The sequence below is a fragment of the Macaca fascicularis genome, chromosome 14 (assembly GCF_037993035.2).
Source record: "Macaca fascicularis isolate 582-1 chromosome 14, T2T-MFA8v1.1".
NCBI lineage: Eukaryota > Metazoa > Chordata > Mammalia > Primates > Cercopithecidae > Macaca > Macaca fascicularis.
In genome coordinates, this window is record NC_088388.1 from 102,457,616 (window position 1) to 102,475,311 (window position 17,696).

General features: G+C 34.2%; 1 protein-coding gene across 3 annotated transcripts in view; it reads left to right on the forward strand.

Moving 5' to 3' along the window:
* Positions 1–16,067, forward strand: part of DYNC2H1 (dynein cytoplasmic 2 heavy chain 1) — a 355,588-nt gene extending 339,521 nt beyond the window's left edge. For all 3 annotated transcript variants that reach the window (XM_005579474.5, XM_005579475.5, XM_005579476.5), the window contains 2 exons: positions 10,125–10,241; positions 15,584–16,067. In XM_005579474.5, coding sequence (XP_005579531.3) covers positions 10,125–10,241; positions 15,584–15,742 — 276 coding nt within the window. In that variant the 3' untranslated portion in view covers positions 15,743–16,067. The remainder of the gene's footprint in view (positions 1–10,124; positions 10,242–15,583) is intronic.
* The last annotated feature ends 1,629 nt before the right edge of the window (positions 16,068–17,696 follow it).

The window sequence follows — 17,696 nt, forward strand, 5'->3', positions numbered from 1 at the left end:
CGTATCTTGTGTTTATGTTTTAAGCTAAGTGCTATTTATAAAAGTCAAAAGGTTAAAAAAATAAAAATATAAAGTGAAAAGTTACAGTAAGCTAAGGTTAATTTATTAAAGAAAATTATTTTTAACAAATTTAGTGAAGCCTAAGTGTCCAGTGTTTATTAAGTCTACAGTAATATATAATAGTGTCCTAGGCCTTCACATTCATTCACCACTTATTCACTGACTCACCCAGAGCAACTGACATTCTTTCAAGCTCCATTCATGGTAAGTGCCCTAAACAGGTATAGGATTTTTTAAATCTTTTATACTCTCTTTACTGTATATTTTCTATACATAGATCTGTTTAGGTCTATAAACACTTACCATGTGTTACAGTTGCCTACAGTATTCAGCACAATTACATGCTGTACAGATTTGTTTCCTAGGAGCAATAGGCTATACCATCTAGCCTAGGTATGTAGTAGGCTATACCATGTAGGTTTGCGTCAGTACACTCTCATGTTCACACAGTGATGAAGTCACCTAATGATCCATTTCTCAGGATGTATTCCCATCATTAAGTGATGCATGACTGTATTTCAAAATTCAAAAAAAAAATTCAAAATCAAAAACACTTTGTTCCTGAGCATTTTAAGGGATACTCAACCTGTATAAAGTGTAGTATATAAAAAATCAGTATATAAAAAATATTGTCCTCAGGGAGCTTATAATTTGTGAGTACATTAGTTAACTGTTTTGTTTTGTTTTTTTTTTAAAAGCCACCCTAATGATCTATTTCTTTTGCAGTACAAATTTTTGTTAGCTCTTTTTCCTGTTAAAATCTATTATTTTTACAATAACAGGTAATCATTCAAACATTAACAAAAATAATTTAAAAGTCTGTGATGGAAACTTTTTCCCCAGCAACCCCAACCTTCTGTCATATCGCTAGCCTGTCTTCCACTATCATTCCTTGCCATTCCTCTTTCCCATTTCCTTACATAGAATTGCCCTCTTAACATTTTTTTTTCACTGTAAAACTTTAAGCTGGTCTCAAACTTCTGGGCTCAAGTGATCCACCTGCCTCGGCCTCCCAAAGCGACAAGATTACAGGCATGAACCAATGCATTTGACCTGGCTATAGTTCTTTAATGCAGTAAACTTTATGCAACTAACTTTTCAGAAATTCCATTCATATAGTTGGTTCCCTGCTCAAAAAATTTGTTTTCATATTACTACTGTTGTCTAACATACTCTATCATTTATATTTGTTGTCTTATTCTAGTGGAATTCAAGTCCAATGAGAGTAGGAACAATAGCCGTTACATAATAAGCACTTGATCAAACCCTTTCTGAATGGTTGAGGGCGTACAATAGGAGAGGTACTGTAGTAGGTGTTTCTAGCATCGGCTGTAAGGGTATAGAGTGCCAGAAATCTGATCATTACCAACAAGCTAGATCTTTCCCTTTTGGCTCTATGGACTGCCATAAAATTCTCACTTAAAGCTGAAGGAGTTAGAAAAGTTTTCTTTCATTTCTTTGCATTTAATTTTGTTGTTTTGTTTTGTTGAGATGGGGTTTTGCTACGTGGCCCAGGGTGAATTTGAACTCTTGGGCTCAAGCAATCCTCCTGCCTCAGCTGCTTGAGTAGCTGGGATTACAGGCACGCACCACCACACCCAGCTTCTTTACGTTTTATGTTAACGGTAGCCCCTAGCTCATGAGAAATACCTTGGCTATTACCGGTGGGTCATACACTGCTGTCCAATTGTCAGGAGCGGAAAGGAACACGGAACATGTATATTTAGTGTCTGGCAGCTGTGAACCATGCATGTAATTATAGCATCATTATTTAATTTAGGAGTATAATAAGCAAGGGAAACCGGTTTTATTGTGTCAAAATGTGTTCCTATTTCCCAAAGTATGTTGCCCGTGCTTTTAGAATGGGAATAAAGTCATGGACAACCAGAAAATCCCAAGCTTATATAATTGTTTTGTACATTGGGGCAGTGGGGGGGGGCAGGGGGTGGGCTGCGCTGGTAGTAAAATAAGATTATTAGTATCTAAAAAAGAGCTATGTGACATTTTTAAGCAATTAATGGGGCAGTCTGAGCCTTGGCCATCACAGTTATCAGTAGATTTCAATAATAACTTCATTGACATATTTATTATGAGGATCTCTGAATATATATGTATAATCTGTGTATATATAATGAATATATATTTTATACATATATTCAGATTCTATATATGATTAAGATTTATATAGGTAGGAAATATTTGTTTCTTAGAAAACTAAGTATATTTTCATATAAAGTTCCCTATATCTAGTAAGCGAAATTCTTTTATTTTTCATTTGGGATTCATTAAAAGATATCTTATTGTTAAAAATTAAAATACTCACTTGTAAATATTTAGTAACCTAAATAAGCATGGTATAATGACTAGAAAATAATTGCCATTTTTGTTACTAATGTATTTCCACACATATTTACAACTTTAATTTTAAAAGCCATCTCTACACATGAGATTTAAGATAATTCGACAGAACTTTTCCTCTCTCTGGTCCACTCATGTGAGCTATAAAAGCACATTTTCTAACTTTCTCACCTGCAGTTTCCAGTAATATTATCAGGGAAGAAGTCTTTGTAAGGCTGTCACTGTTAGCACTTGACAAAATTAGTAAGTTCACTTGTCCACTGAGGCTCCTTTTAATTATGTTTTTCAACAAAGGGGATTGTTTCAATAGGAGAACTTTGGATTTGAATTATACTTGAATTTTACTATCACTATAATTTTATTAGTTTTTTTTAAAATCTCTATCGCCATAGACTGAATTAAACAGTGAGGCTGTAGTTCTCCAAACCAATCAATATCTTAAACCCTCTAGACCTACTTGAGAGAACATATTTATATATTGATTTTCAGTTCCTGAACATGGCCCTCTAAAATTTCTGCCATTATTGATCTATTATGTGTTAAATAGTACTTGAAAACTTGATATGGCAAAATACATAAATCAAGCTCCTCTTCATCCTACGTGTTACATCTTCCTCCAAGGCCGAGAGAGGATTGCCCTAGCAGCACTTCAAGTGCTCAGTAGCCATATGTGGTATAGTATATACAGTAACCACACATGGCTGCTGGGCACATATGGGTACTATACTGTAGCTCTGCATGGAATAGTCAGTTCCCTAGGAAAATTTAAACAGCCTTTGGTCTTCAAGGATTTTTTCAATAATGTTTAATAATTTCTATTATTAAACATTTTAAACAAATACAGAAGAGAGAGTAGTAAAATGAGTCTGCATATTCCAAGGTTTTAAGATTTAGAAACATTCCCCCTTTTTCTCTTTTTATTGTTAAAACACATTTCAGATATCATTTTATTTTACCCATGGTTCTGAATGTGTTTCTTTAAAACTATATATTTTCTTAAATGTAATGTATTATCACAAATATCAAAATTAAAATTCCTTGGAATCGGTCCAAAACAATATTGACCAGTCTCCAAAAGAACTCTTTCCAATGGTTTGAATCAGGGTCAAAATAATGAAACGAGACGTAACATTGCATTTGGTTATGTGCCTTAAGTCTTTTTATATCTAAATCAGGTTCCATCTTTCATTTAATACCACTGTTTGTTACAGGAGTGGGGTCATTTCTCCTATAGAATGATGTACATTCTGCATTCATCTGCTTGCTTCATTATGGTAGTAAGCTTTTGTTCCTCTGTCTCTCATTCCTTATAAATATAAATTAATTCCAAAGATCTAATTACATTCTTTTTTTTTTCTTTTTTGTGGAGGGGCAACAAAAATACTTCATAAGTGACACTGTGTTCTTCATTTTACATTGTATGATGAGGCACACACGTGTTGTTTTCTTGTTTTCTTGCCTAACATTGATTCATGTGTACAGGCAGTGACAGCCTCATTCCTCATATAACATTTCTCATCAGTATTTCATCTAATAGTTTTAACCATTGATCACTGCTTGGATAACTAGGGATGCATACTGATTCTTCTAATTCTGTTATTCCTTCCACATTTATTAGCTAAAATTCTTCTGCAAAGAGGCTTCAATTAGGTCTGTGTAGTTACCTGGATACTATGAAATACATTTTTTATTGAAAATAAAGAATGCTTAATTTTTTCATTTAAACTGGGAAAATTCATTCTTTCTTTCAAAAGATGCTGTTGATACATAGTTTCCAGCAGTGTCGAGTGACATTTTCTCTTTAAGTATCGTTGTGAGTTTCTTGTATGTCTAATGTTTCAGTAAATTGCATTTATTATTCTTTTTCATTTGCAGTTGTCTCTGGTCTTTGGCATATATGTGATGCCTCTTAATGTTGACCTGTATATCTTTCTTTTTTCTTTTTAGAGGAGGGGGTAAACCTTAATAGTGAAGTGTAGCATCATACACAAAAATGCACAAATCTTCAGAGTACAGTTTATGAATTTTCAATAAGTGAATAAACCTATGAAACCATCATGAAAATCAGTATTAATATTTTATGGTGATTCTTTCTCAAAAATTCTGTTTACAATTAAATGGACCTAACACATATAGTACAAACCTTATTTTTCTTTCAATATATTGTAAACAACTGAAAACCACTAAAGATGGCCCAGGGAGATTATGATTCATCCACTCTTATCTAAATGCATACTAATGATAGGTAAAATATAAAAAAAAAAAAGGAAATCACAAACCTTAGCTGGCTTGAAATACAAGATAAGTATTACATTGTGTCAGAAACAGGACAGAAAATAAAATTATAAGTAAGGCCAAAAATACAGATAGATTGAGCTGTAAGTCCAGAATTAGGAAGCAATGAAGTATGGCTTTTTTAGAGTAAAAGGAATTAGTAGTGCTAAATGTTACATAGGACTATAACCAGGCTCGTTGCTTGTTGAATCCAGTTCTGAGGTTAGGCTCTCCATATCCCCAGTAAAAGGAGACTGAATAAAGCTGTTGCAGGCCTGGTGCGGTGGCTCCCAGCACGTTAGGAGGCTGAGGCAAGCGGATCGCTTGAGCCCAGTAGTTTAAGACCAGCCTGGGCAACATGGAAGAACCCTGTTTCTACTACAAATACAAAAAATTAGCCAGGCCTGGTGGTGCATGCCTGTCATTTCAGCTACTCAAGAGGCTGAGGTGGGAGAATCATCTGAACCCAGGAGATCAAGGCTGCAGTGAGCTGTGATCATGCCACTGTATTCCAGCCTGGTCAATGGGAGTGAAACCCTGCCTCAAATAACTAAACAAACAAAATAAAGCTGTTGCAGAATCACTGATTGAGTTTATGGCATTATAAAAATCTGTAGGCTTAAGAAAACTGAAAGACAAAGAAATAGCCTGACTCCTTAGATGCTGAATCTCACTGCCTATCCACAAGATCTGCAGTATCCCAACATCGCCAGAACAGAACCCCCAAACTGGCATTATAAATACCGTATGTACGTAGATATGGAAGGGACAGTACAGAGGTCTATGGAGGGAAAATACAGCTCAAGATGAACCTAGAATCCAAAATCCAAAATAAATGGGGAAAAATAACTAATCCAAAAAAGAAAACTAACAAAATCATCAGATGAAACAGTCAAGTTTGTTGTTAATTTTATAGAAAAAGCTGACAAAAAAGTTATACTATTTTAGTTTCCTTGAACAGATAGATACATGAAGGAATAACGTTCAGTACAAAATAAGAACTTCCGGCGGAGAAACAGGGAGAGATAATACAGTTATAGTTGAAAGTAATGTCAGAAATGAAAAATGTAGTCTTTAAATGAAAAAATTGATAGACAAAATATACATTAGATATGATTGAAGAAGACATGATACATTGGTTATGTTAGGAGACATAGACAATAGTTTCAGATACTGTATCCTATTTCTAAAAGGATTTCTAGAAGTATAAAACAGAATGACAGAGAAGTGAAATTTGAAAAACTAATTCAGGAATATTCTAGAATTGGAGAATGATGAGTTCTTGGATGCAAAACATCTGCAAAGTACCAAAAATAATAAACAAAAGTGAATTCAGTTTCACACCTAATCGCACTATAGCAAAGCTAGTCAATATCCACATTAAAGAGGAAAATCTTCAAAGTTACCAGATAAAACATCAGATTTTCTACCAAAATAATCACCATGTTGACAGCAGACTTCTCATTCACAACACTAGATGTCAGAAGACAGTAAAATAATATATTCGAATTGATGAGGAAAAATAATTGTTAAACTCAAACTTTATTGCTATCTAAAATATTCAATAATGAAAGCAATAAAAAGATACTTCAGGAACCCAAAGACCACCAGAATTCACCACTCACATACAGCCTCAATAAAAGCAATATTGAAACATGTACTTCTGTAAAAAGTAAAGCCAGAGAGAAAGTAATGAACACCTAAAACAATAGTGAACCCCAAATTAACAAATAATTTTAGTGTGAAATTTAACTTAAATTTAAGTAACTTAAATATTGACTGTAAAATGTTCTGTTTAAGCTGAAAATCTAAACAGCAATAATTCAATTAGATATGATGTGTTAAAATTCATACTGTGTTCAGTACTGAATGCTTTAAGAATTTATTAGAAAGTTTTACACTTAATTACGCATTTAAATGTAGATGGTAAAACACTAAAATACATATACAATCCTCAGCAGAAATGGAGAAAAAGTAAACAAAAAAGGTAAAGAGAAAAAAATGTAAAATAATAGAAATAACACCAAATATATGACTATTGTAAACATACTAATCCTACCAATTAAGAGATAGAGATGATCAGACTGAGGAAAAAATAAAATCCAGTTAAATGGTACTTAAATGTACTTAATGTATATTTAAGTCATGATCACACAGATAATTTCAGAAGTGGAAAAATACATGAAAGAAGAACTTAATGGTGAAATGTCAGACTTTCCAAAATCAAATTTTAAAGTTTAATGCAATTTCAACCAATATTCCAAAGTGTGTGTGTTTTTTTTTTCAAATATGTGGTACATGAGTTTGAGTTAGCATTTGCTCAAACTAGCTCAAAACTTAGTGGCTTAGAATACCAATTTATTATTTTCTTACAATTCTGTGGTTTGCCTAGTAGGTCCTTCGCTGATTTACTCAGACCCACTCTGCATCTACATTCAACTAGGTCAGTTAGAAGGGAAGGTCCATCCTGGCCTCATTCACATATATGGCAACTGGTGCTAGCTCGGTCCTTCATGTGCCCTCTCATACTCTAGGTACTTCATACTGAGGTATCTCAGTCCTTCACATGCCTTCTCATACTCTAGTAGACTAGGAGAGCTTCCTTATTTGGTGGTTTCAGTGCAGCATTTCTAGAAGGCAGAGCCTTTTAAAGCCTAGCTTCAGAAGTTGCTTAAAGCCCTTGTACCACATTCTATTGATCAAGGCAATTTAAAAGGCCAGCCCAAGTTCAAGGTGTAGAAAAGAAACTCCACCTCCTGATGGAAGCAGCAGCCAAGCTTACTTGGCAAAGGGGTGCATATTAGGAGGAGAGAAATTTGGGGCCATATTTTGCACTGTGTCACAATATTGTTATTGTTATTATTAAACGATGGCAGTTGAGACAGTATTGTATTGGTTTAGGGAAAGACAGACTAATGAAACACAAAAGAAAGTCCAGAAACAAACTGATGCCAGTACGGAAACTTGACACATGACAAAAGTAGGGTTGGTTACAAATTAGGGGCTTGGAAGGAGTATTTGATAAATAATTCTGAAACAATTGCTCACTCATTTAGAAAATGATAAAATTTGAACCATACTTTATATTATAAATAAAAATGGACTCTGAAGGTTTAAAAAGTTACAGAAACAAAACTGTTTGAAAGAGAAGACTTTTAGAAACAAAATACAGGAAAATACTCAGGATTTCTTTAGAAACAAAAGAAGTAAAAGTCTTAAAGGAAAAAGCTGATAAATTTGCTCCCCTGAAATTAAAAAGATACCACAGAAAGTGAAAACACAGGCCACAGACCAGGAGAAGATACTAGTATCTTGTATAACTGACAAAGGATTAGTACCTAAAACAGATAAAGGACATTCATAGATCATTCTTTTAAAGAAAATGTCCATAGTGAGGAAAAGGTGGAGGTGGGCAAAGGATTTTAATAGGCAACTTACATGAAGAGGAAACCTGAATGGCTAATAAACATAAGGAAAAGTACTTGTTCTTACTAGTAACTAGGAATGAAATTAAGACCAAAATTTGATTCCATTTCATGCTCATCAGATTGGCAAAATTTTTAGGTCTCAACAGACCAAGTATTGGCAAGATTGTAGCATAATGTAAATTCTTACATATGACAAGTAAGAGTATAGATTGATAGAGTTACTTTGGGGAATAATTGGCCAATATTAGGTAAAATTGAGATTGACCACACTCTTCAACCTAGTAATTTAATATATCTAGAGAAATTCATGCAAATGTGTATAAGGAAGTACACAGCATGGTTATTGCAGTGTTTTTTTAAATAATGGAAAGCAGTTGGAAATATTCACAAGCAGAAAAATGGATAAATTGTTGTATATTAACAAATGAAATATTGTATAGCTATTGGAAATGAAAGAACAAAATGGATGCACCTTAAAACCAACAATGAAGGAAAAGAGTAGGTTGCATGTTACCCTTTACATAGAGATTGGAAACATGAAAAACAATGCTATTTATTGTTCATAGCTACAGATAAAACTAAATTCAGGCCAGAATATTTTTGCAACTCTTCAAGAGACCAGTATATCACATTAGTGGTATAGTAGAAAGAGTATTTAAGTATTAAATAATTATATTATCATCCCAGCTCTTTTACTAACAACAAAGTTACTTATCTTTTCCTTGCAACAGCAACCTTACTGTAAAATTCAAGTAATGAAATCATTCAAAACTATTCGTTAAGGGATTCTCTCCTAGCACCTAAACCATTCCCTGACTATATGTCACTGAAAATTATCTTAACTCTTCCAACTTAGCGTTCCCTTCATTCTAAATTCTATAGTTCTTTCATTTAGTATGTTAAAATTCCAAGGCACTGTGTGTATGTGTGTGTGTGTGTGTGTGTGTGTGTGTATTTTTTTGTTTGTTTGTTTGAGGTGGAGTCTTGCTCTTTTGCCCAGGCTGGAGTGCAGTGGCACAGTCTCGGCTCACTGCAAGCTCCGCCTCCCAGGTTCACGCCATTCTCCTACCTCAGCCTTTCGAGTAGCTGGGACTACAGGCACCCGCCACCATGCCCAGCTAATTTTTTGTTTTTTTAGTAGAGACAGGGTTTCACCGTGTTAGCCAGGATGGTCTCAATCTCCTGACCTCATGATCCGTCCGCCTTGGCCTCCCAAAGTGCTGGGATTACAGGTGTGAGCCACTGCGCCCAGCCGGCACTGTATATTTTAAGATTGTTTATATTTTGTACCAAGTTCCAATTATGATAATATAGATGTGGCTCTTAAGGCAAAGTGCCAGAAGAGCTATAAATGCCAAATACTGACTCTACATTTGTTGCCTTTAGATAGGCTAGATTAACTGCAGAAACTAAAAGAATGAAGAGTTTCAAAGAAGAAATAATGAAACTAATAATAACAAAAGAACCATGTTTTCATTTTCAGGATTTCTTACATTTACACTAAGGTTACCTTAAAGACATGGATTCTTTCTTCTAATTCTTCTTTCATATCCATATCGCATGTCAGTTTTTTTCATTACACTTTCTGAACTTTATTCTATTCCTTAAAAGGTGTCAGAATTCTAGGTCGGGAATACAACGTTTGCTGTCTAATTATGCTTTTCTCCCTTCCCTCGTGGAGAAAGAATAACTTTTTGGCTTTTGCCACTGTAATTCTATTTACACTAATATCAAGACACCTGAGGTTGCATAACTGATGAGATTTATAAGTAATTTAAAAAATATATTTGCTAAAAATGAGAAATCAGTCTAAAAGAAGTTGACGGTGAACACTAGTCCAGGCCTTACCGACTTTATTCTCAAATACAGTACCATAATCTTTGTTTTCATATATTTGGAATCAGTGAACACAATGGAAAGCATTGCTTTTAAGATAGAATAGAGTAAACTCTGACGTTTGAGACTTTAATGCATATTTTCATGACTTATTTGTTTCCACGGCAGATCAGTGGCTTGTTACTAGAAGGATGTAGTTTTGATGGAAATCAACTTTCTGAAAATCAGCTTGATTCTCCTAGCGTGTCATCAGTGCTCCCTTGTTTTATGGGCTGGATTCCACAGGTAATACATTTTCAACAAGCATAAGTTTTAATAGTATCAGTTCACTCTTAGATTTTATCTTTGGAAGAAGACATTCTTGTGACCTGTGTATTTTTGTTTGCTTTCTAATCTCACCTGCATTTGAACAAATTTGCAGTCAAAAAATTTTATCCTTTATCACGTTTAAGATATACAAGACATTTGAAAACTTGGATTTTGATTGAAAAACTTTGGGCTTTGATTTTGTTGTAGAAAGAATAACATAGTATTAATTTCTAGAGAGTTTATAGCCTGGTAATAAAAAGGCCTTTAATGATAATAAGAACTACCATGAGTTGCATTCGTGTTATTTTCAGCAATGTGCATTAGGTACTTTATATGCTTTACCTAAAATCCTCCTCAAAGCAGCCATGCAAGGCAGATATTATTATTCCCACTTTCAAATGAGGAAACATGCTCATGTAGGTTAAATGACTTCTTGTAGTTAGCTACACAGAGAGTGACAGAATTAAGGTGTTAATAGATGTATGGCTTTGTATCACACAATGTCATTTGGCAGCTGATAGGTGGATGAAGAAAACAATCTTAAAGACTTAGTTAACTTTTTTCATTTCAAAACAGTTATTGAAAGAACTTTCAGCAGTAGAACTTGGGGTATGCATGTCTTTAAAATAGGACATAGTTGTAAATGAAGCACATAACTTTTTCTTAATAAAGTTTAAGAATGCACATATGACTACATGTGAATAAACTTTAAAGTTCTGATTCTGTATCTGATGAGCAACAAAACTATTTCACGTATTGCTTACTAGAAGAAAAATGAGCTTTCTCATTGGGAAATAATGCGTTGAATTTTCCAGTTATTGTCATTCTCCTTATAAAATAAAAATTAAATGCACCAGAGTATTTATTTAAGGAAAATGTTAAAAAGCAATAGCAATTAGCAACATTGCCAAGAGTTACGAGAGTATCCTCTGACCTAAAAGAGCATATGTTTCTGTCAAAATTCCCTATTTTTCCCCCATATCAGCTTCATTTTCTCCAAAATTAGAGTGACTATGAGATAAAGGAGAGAGAAGAGATTGAAAGAATCATTGTTTACTTCATTCTTGCTGTTAATTCCTATAAGAATTTTCTACAAAAATTTGATATTATGAATGACACATTTTTATCTTAGGTGTGTAAATCAAGTTGAAAGTTATATACAAAAGGTGGGAATTTGTCAAGGGTTGTGAATATAACATACAAAATTGTTTAGGATGACACAGATAAATTCCAATGAATTTAAATTATATAAACTACTAATTCGCTGGAAAATAAAATCCATATAATGATCATGAGGAGGCGGAAAAAAAGTAGGGCAAGTATAAACAGGTTCCCTTGAGGAAAAACCCAAAAAATAAAAACAGAGCTTGGAGAGCAACTAAGAATAAATATAGGAGAAAATGACCTGGAGCAATACCCACGTAATTGACCACAAACTGAACACAAATCAGGAATGCAGTGCTGTCATGGACAAAGCCAGTCTGTTACTGGGTTATATGAAAAGTGATGTGACTTTACAAGACTAGAAATTGATAGCTTGGCAATATTTTACTTTGTGTGTTATTCCTCTCCAATTTTATTTGTCACACTTCTAAAATGTCAGGATTGGAATAAAAAGCTAAAAATAATTTAATTTCAAAAATAGCTCATATAAAGACAGGTAAAATGAATTGAGCATGTATCCTATAGAAGACTTGACTAAAAGGTAATGTGAACTTTTTACTCTTTTTCTGTAAGATTTTCTTCTGGGCCTTTGCACTTGTACATGACATGAAATAGAAGAATTTGTTAGTGCTTCCCCACCTCCTACTTCTCCTTCGTTCTTTACAGTGAGCTTCCTCCTTTTGCTATGATCATACTACTTTTCAGAATGTCTCTCCCATATCAGCTAAGAAGGAAAGAACATGAGATCTACTAGTAAGTGTTTCAGAACACAAAGTTCTCTAGCGCAGCAGACCTAAATTGTAGTCCAAGTTCCCAAGCTTATGAATTAGGTGATTTAAGCAAGGTACCTAACTTCACTGAGCCAGTTTCCTCATTTGAAAATGGAGGTAATAATGTTTCTGTAGGATCATGTTGAGGATTAAATATGTTTGTGTATGTGTAAAGTACTTAGCACACTGCTTAATACACGGTAAGTCAAGTTTATCCTAGTGTCAATATTTTAAACTGTTTATAATGCTATAATGTTTTATCTTATTTCATATGGTACTTTTTAGTTTACCAGTACTTTCACTCATATTAAGTTATTGTTGAGTTTTTATATACCAGATGTTATGCTGAACCCTGGGGTTACAAAGATAAACAGATTTCTCCTGCAGAGTCTTCCGCCAACTGGGGGAGCAAATAAGCAAAGAGACTACTACAGTTCAGAATCATTAGAGAGGTTTATATAAAGTGCTTTGACAGATGAGGGAGGCTTCAACTCTACCGTGTGTGAACAAATGAGGGAAAGTCAGATGACCTCGCTGAGAGAGGTGGCAGCTTCTCTTGAACTGTTACTTGAATTTTAGTAAGAAGAGTTTAAGGACAAATTCAAAAAAGATAGGGTAACAAGGCATTCCAGACAGAAGGAGCAGCATGCGTAAATATATGCAGGTAGAAAAGAGCTTAGGATATTCTGGGAACTGCAAGTGTCGTACATCTGGAGCATATAGTTCATATGGAAGAATGGTGGGGGATGCGGCCAGAAAGGAAGGCCAAGACCAAGTATGATAAGCTGAGTAGCCATGCCAAGGAGTTTAAACCACCTTATGGTCAGTAGGAAGCCATCAAAAATTTAGAACAGGGCCAGGCATGGTGGCTCACACCTGTAATCCCAGCATTTTGGGAGGCCAAGGCAGGAGAATCACTTGAGCCCAGGAGTTAGAGCCTGGCTTGGGCAACATAGCAAGACCCCATCTTTATTAAATAAAAAAAGAATTTAAAAAAATTTTTTTAAAGAATTGAGAACAGGGGTATAGTAAGATCAGATTTGTAGTTTTAGAAAATCAGTCTAGCAGTGAGTGGGTCAATAGTAGATTGGCACACTGTGAGATACAGTTATACCTGAGTCTCATAACAATCCTATGGGTTTGGTACAGCAAATTTTCTATCTTTCTGATGGAAAGACTGAGAATCAGGTAAGTTAAATGATTTATGAGTTCCACAGTGGTAGCATTAGTGTTTGGACAATCATAATGAACATTTATTTGCACTGATTACATACCAAGCACTATGCAAGGTGTTTCAAATACAAGGTATTTAAGCTTTTAAAAAATTTTTGAAATAGGAATTGTAATCTCCATTTTGGGTAGGAAATGGAGGTTTAAAAGATTATGTAACTTACGCAAGATCACATAGTTAATAGGTAGGCAACTAAGATTCATATTCGGGTGTCTCTCTTAAACCTTAGACCTAATACTGAGACACCCTAACAGTATAAATTAGGGTTTGGAAAACCATGGCCTATAGGTGCTAACATTCATATACTAGAGTGTTTTGCTGCTAACTCTAGAGTGTTTTGTCAACTGTAACATCTGTGACAACTTTGCCACTTCCTAACTAGGTCACCATGGGTAAATTCTCTGTGGGCTTCTCATCTGTCACTTTTGTAATATTTTAAAATGGGTCTAGCTTGCCTCTGAAGTTCCATTCCAACTCTGCAAAGTAATAATTGAATAAAATCATATAAATTCAGTAAAAATGCTAATCCTAAATTTGAAATGGAAATACAATTATGAACTCATGATGTTTTTCTTTTAAAAATACATGATTTCTAAGCTCCAGTCACTAAAACATCCTAGAATTAAAATGATCAATTGGTCAGACGCGGTGGCTCACGCCTGTAATCCCAGCACTTTGGGAGGCCAAGGCAGGCAGATCACAAGGTCTGGAGATCGAGACCATCCTGGCTAACAGTGAAACCCTGTCTACTAAAAATACAAAAAAATTAGCCGCCTGTAGTACCAGCTACTCTAGAGGCTGAGGCAGGACAATGGCAGGAACCCGGGAGGCGGAGCTTGCAGTGAGCCGAGATTGTGCCACTGCACTCCAGCCTGGGTGACAGAACAAGACTCCCTCTCAAAAAAAAAAAAAAGATCAATTATTCCTAACACCCAAATTATGGTCTCTAATACCATTTCTCTTGAAGGAAACTAGGAATCATCAGATTAATGACTAATTTCTAAGGCAGGAAATATAAAAGATGAGCTTGTATAATAATACTTGTCATACTAGAAAGGCAATGAAACTATTGAAGAGACAACTGGGTACGTATCAAAACCCAGGAGCCAACTTAAAAAGTTACCCCTGAGCAAAGACTGACAGTTTGAACACCAGTGCAATAGTGATTGCATTGCATTAAAGCGCATCACATGTGTTTAAATCCACCAGTTCATAATGCTATTTTTTAAAAAGAAGCCGTGGTCATTGATCATCTTTGGAGTATGCTAGGAAACATTCATTGTTTTGAAAACACATAAAGGGAAATAAGCATTTATCCAGTTTTTCCTATATGAACTGCACCTCATGGTAATAAAAAAAATTGATAAGTGGAGGTTTCTCTTTATAGATATATTCCTGCTTGGAAGAAGGAAAGATAGATTACCCCTTGTGTAATCTTGAATGAAAAATGATTATGAATGGCCTCTAATAGCCAAAAAAGAGAAATAACCCGACATATGCTGCTTGATGGAAACATCTAGTACCACCTAGGCAGTATTTTCCAAACATTGAGTCTGAGCTCACCTATGGATCCAGTTTATAGGAATACAAGGAACAGACAGACCGACGTGATACCATGGGAATGTAATCCAAAAAAGAATGTGGGCAACTATTGGGTATAGTTTCTTCTGCAAACAAATTGCTAGGAAAAGAGGAGGAAAAACGTACAAATTTAGGATACTTAACAGACTTTTCAACAAACTGCAAAGCATAGTTTTTATTTAAATTATGCTTCTAACAGAAAAACTCTTTGAACAGGAGATAATGAGATAATGGATGTGTGATGATATTAAGGAATTATTGGTTATTTTCTACTGTGTGATAATACTTACATGGTTATATTTATAGAGATATATATGTAAATATTTATAGGTGAAATTTTGTAATTGTAAGGTGCTATTCAAAATACTCCAATATTGGGCTAGGGAGAGGCTGTAAATAAAACACGATAGGCCATGTGTTTCATTTTGTTGCAGGGGGATGATAGGGGCTTATCATGTTAATCTTTATTTGAAACATTTCATAATATTGATATGTTTGTTTCCTTGGTTATCTAATAATCTGTTTCCAAATAGTGTATTGCTGTATTTTAAAACAAGTTATTTTTTAAATAGGATGCATGTGGTCCATATTCCCCGGATGAGTGCATCTCTTTGCCTGTTTACACAAGTGCTGAAAGGGATCGTGTGGTTACCAATATTGATGTTCCATGTGGGGGCAACCAAGACCAGTGGATTCAGTGTGGAGCAGCTCTATTCCTAAAAAATCAGTAGAATCTAATGACAACAAAAGCCATCTTCACAAAAGGGAACACTGATTCTTTAAGCTTTAAATCAAACATGTGGTCAGTCTACATTTGAAATGTTAGTTCAAAATATTAACATATTGTTACCTTACAATGTTGATCTCATTGAAATTTTAATGTGTAAAAGCAGCACTGTGCATCTTTTAAAGTAATTAATGGAGTTATTGTTAAAACAGAGTATTCTTTTGATAACATTAAATATTTCTGTGAGGAACTTCACTTTTCCAGTGGCTCAAAAATTTGTTTTAGGTCAGAGATTTTAAGTGGTATATTAAAGTAATCCATAATAAATATTTTGGCTGTCATTTGTGTCATAATTATTTAATAAAATATAAGAGCATTCATAATTTTTTCAGTCTTCCCATGACTTTTTACATACTGAAGAATGTATTATAAAGTTATGAATGTATAAAAGTATCAATATGAATATAATTATACTATACTAATTATAATGTACAAATATATAATTGTCATTGTAACTATATACTTACAACTGATAGGTAATTCAAATAGGAATAATTCAGCTGTTTTGTGTTTTGTTATTGTTTTTTTGAGACAGAGTCTCACTCTGTTGCCCAGGATAGAGTGCCGTGGGGCGATCACGGCTCACTGCAGCCTCAACCTCATAGACTCAATCTATCCTCCTGTCTCAGCCTCCTGAGTAACTGGGACTACAGGATGCACCACCGTGCCCAGCTAATTCCTTTATTTTTTGTAGAGATGGGGTTTTGCCACATTTCCCAGGCTGGTCTCAAACTCCTGCACTCAAGCAATCCACCTGCCTTAGCCTCCCAAAGTGCTAGGATTACAAATGTGAGCCACGACACCTGGCCTGTATTTTTTATAGGAGCTATTATTTTAGCTCTGCAAGATTCCCTGAAATCTAAGGAACCAAAACTACTGTTCAGTTGAGTGATAGACATTTTAGTATCCTATGAAGTTATTTGCAGCTCTATCCTTGCAGCAAACAAATTCTAAGAGCTGAGGCTTATATTTTTGATAGTTGTTTAAAACGAGTCATAGCAATGAAAAGTTATATACTTAGAGAAGAAACTAAACATAAAATGCAAAACATACTTTTAAAAGAATATATGTAAATATATATTTTACAGGAATATATTTTAAAATATGTATTTATTCCATGTGTATTCGTCCATGCTTTTCCCTTTCTAGCTGATTGTAATGTCAACATCAAGCCCTGAAAAACATATTTTTAAAAGAATATATTTAAATATATATAATAAATAATATATTTTATATTTAATATATATTTAATAAATATATATTACATATTAAATAAATATATAAATTAAAATATATAAATACATATTTTTAAAAGAATATATTTAGATATATTCTTTTAAAAGTATGTTTTTCAGGGCTTGATGTTGACATAACAATCAGCTTTGAAAGGGAAAAGCATGGACGAATACACATGGAACATTTTTGTGGGCCATGTCTGGAAATGTCACACATCATTATGTTTACATTCCATTAGAGAGAACTTAATTACATGGGTATACATAATGTCTAGCGTGTCTGGAAAATGTAGACAGCTGGGTGCTCAAAAAGAGAAGAGCATGGAGGGCTACCTAGCTCTTTCTACCACATCCCCATCCAGTGAAAATGACATAAAATTACTTAATAAAGCAGCATAGGTCTTTAATCGATATGATGCCACACCTCATGCTTATGAATTTTTGCATTAATATCCAGCAAAATAACATAAGCCAGCTATTGGCCAGATTCCAGAAATATAAAGATAGATAATATAGTCTCTGCTCTTGAGAGATGTAAAAGCTGATCAGACAGTGAAACATGTAAAAACAGTCTCCACACTGTAAATTTTTAAATCTGATATTAATATTGCTATACCAGCTTTTTTGGTTAAATTTGGGAAACAATATATTAAAAATGCCCAT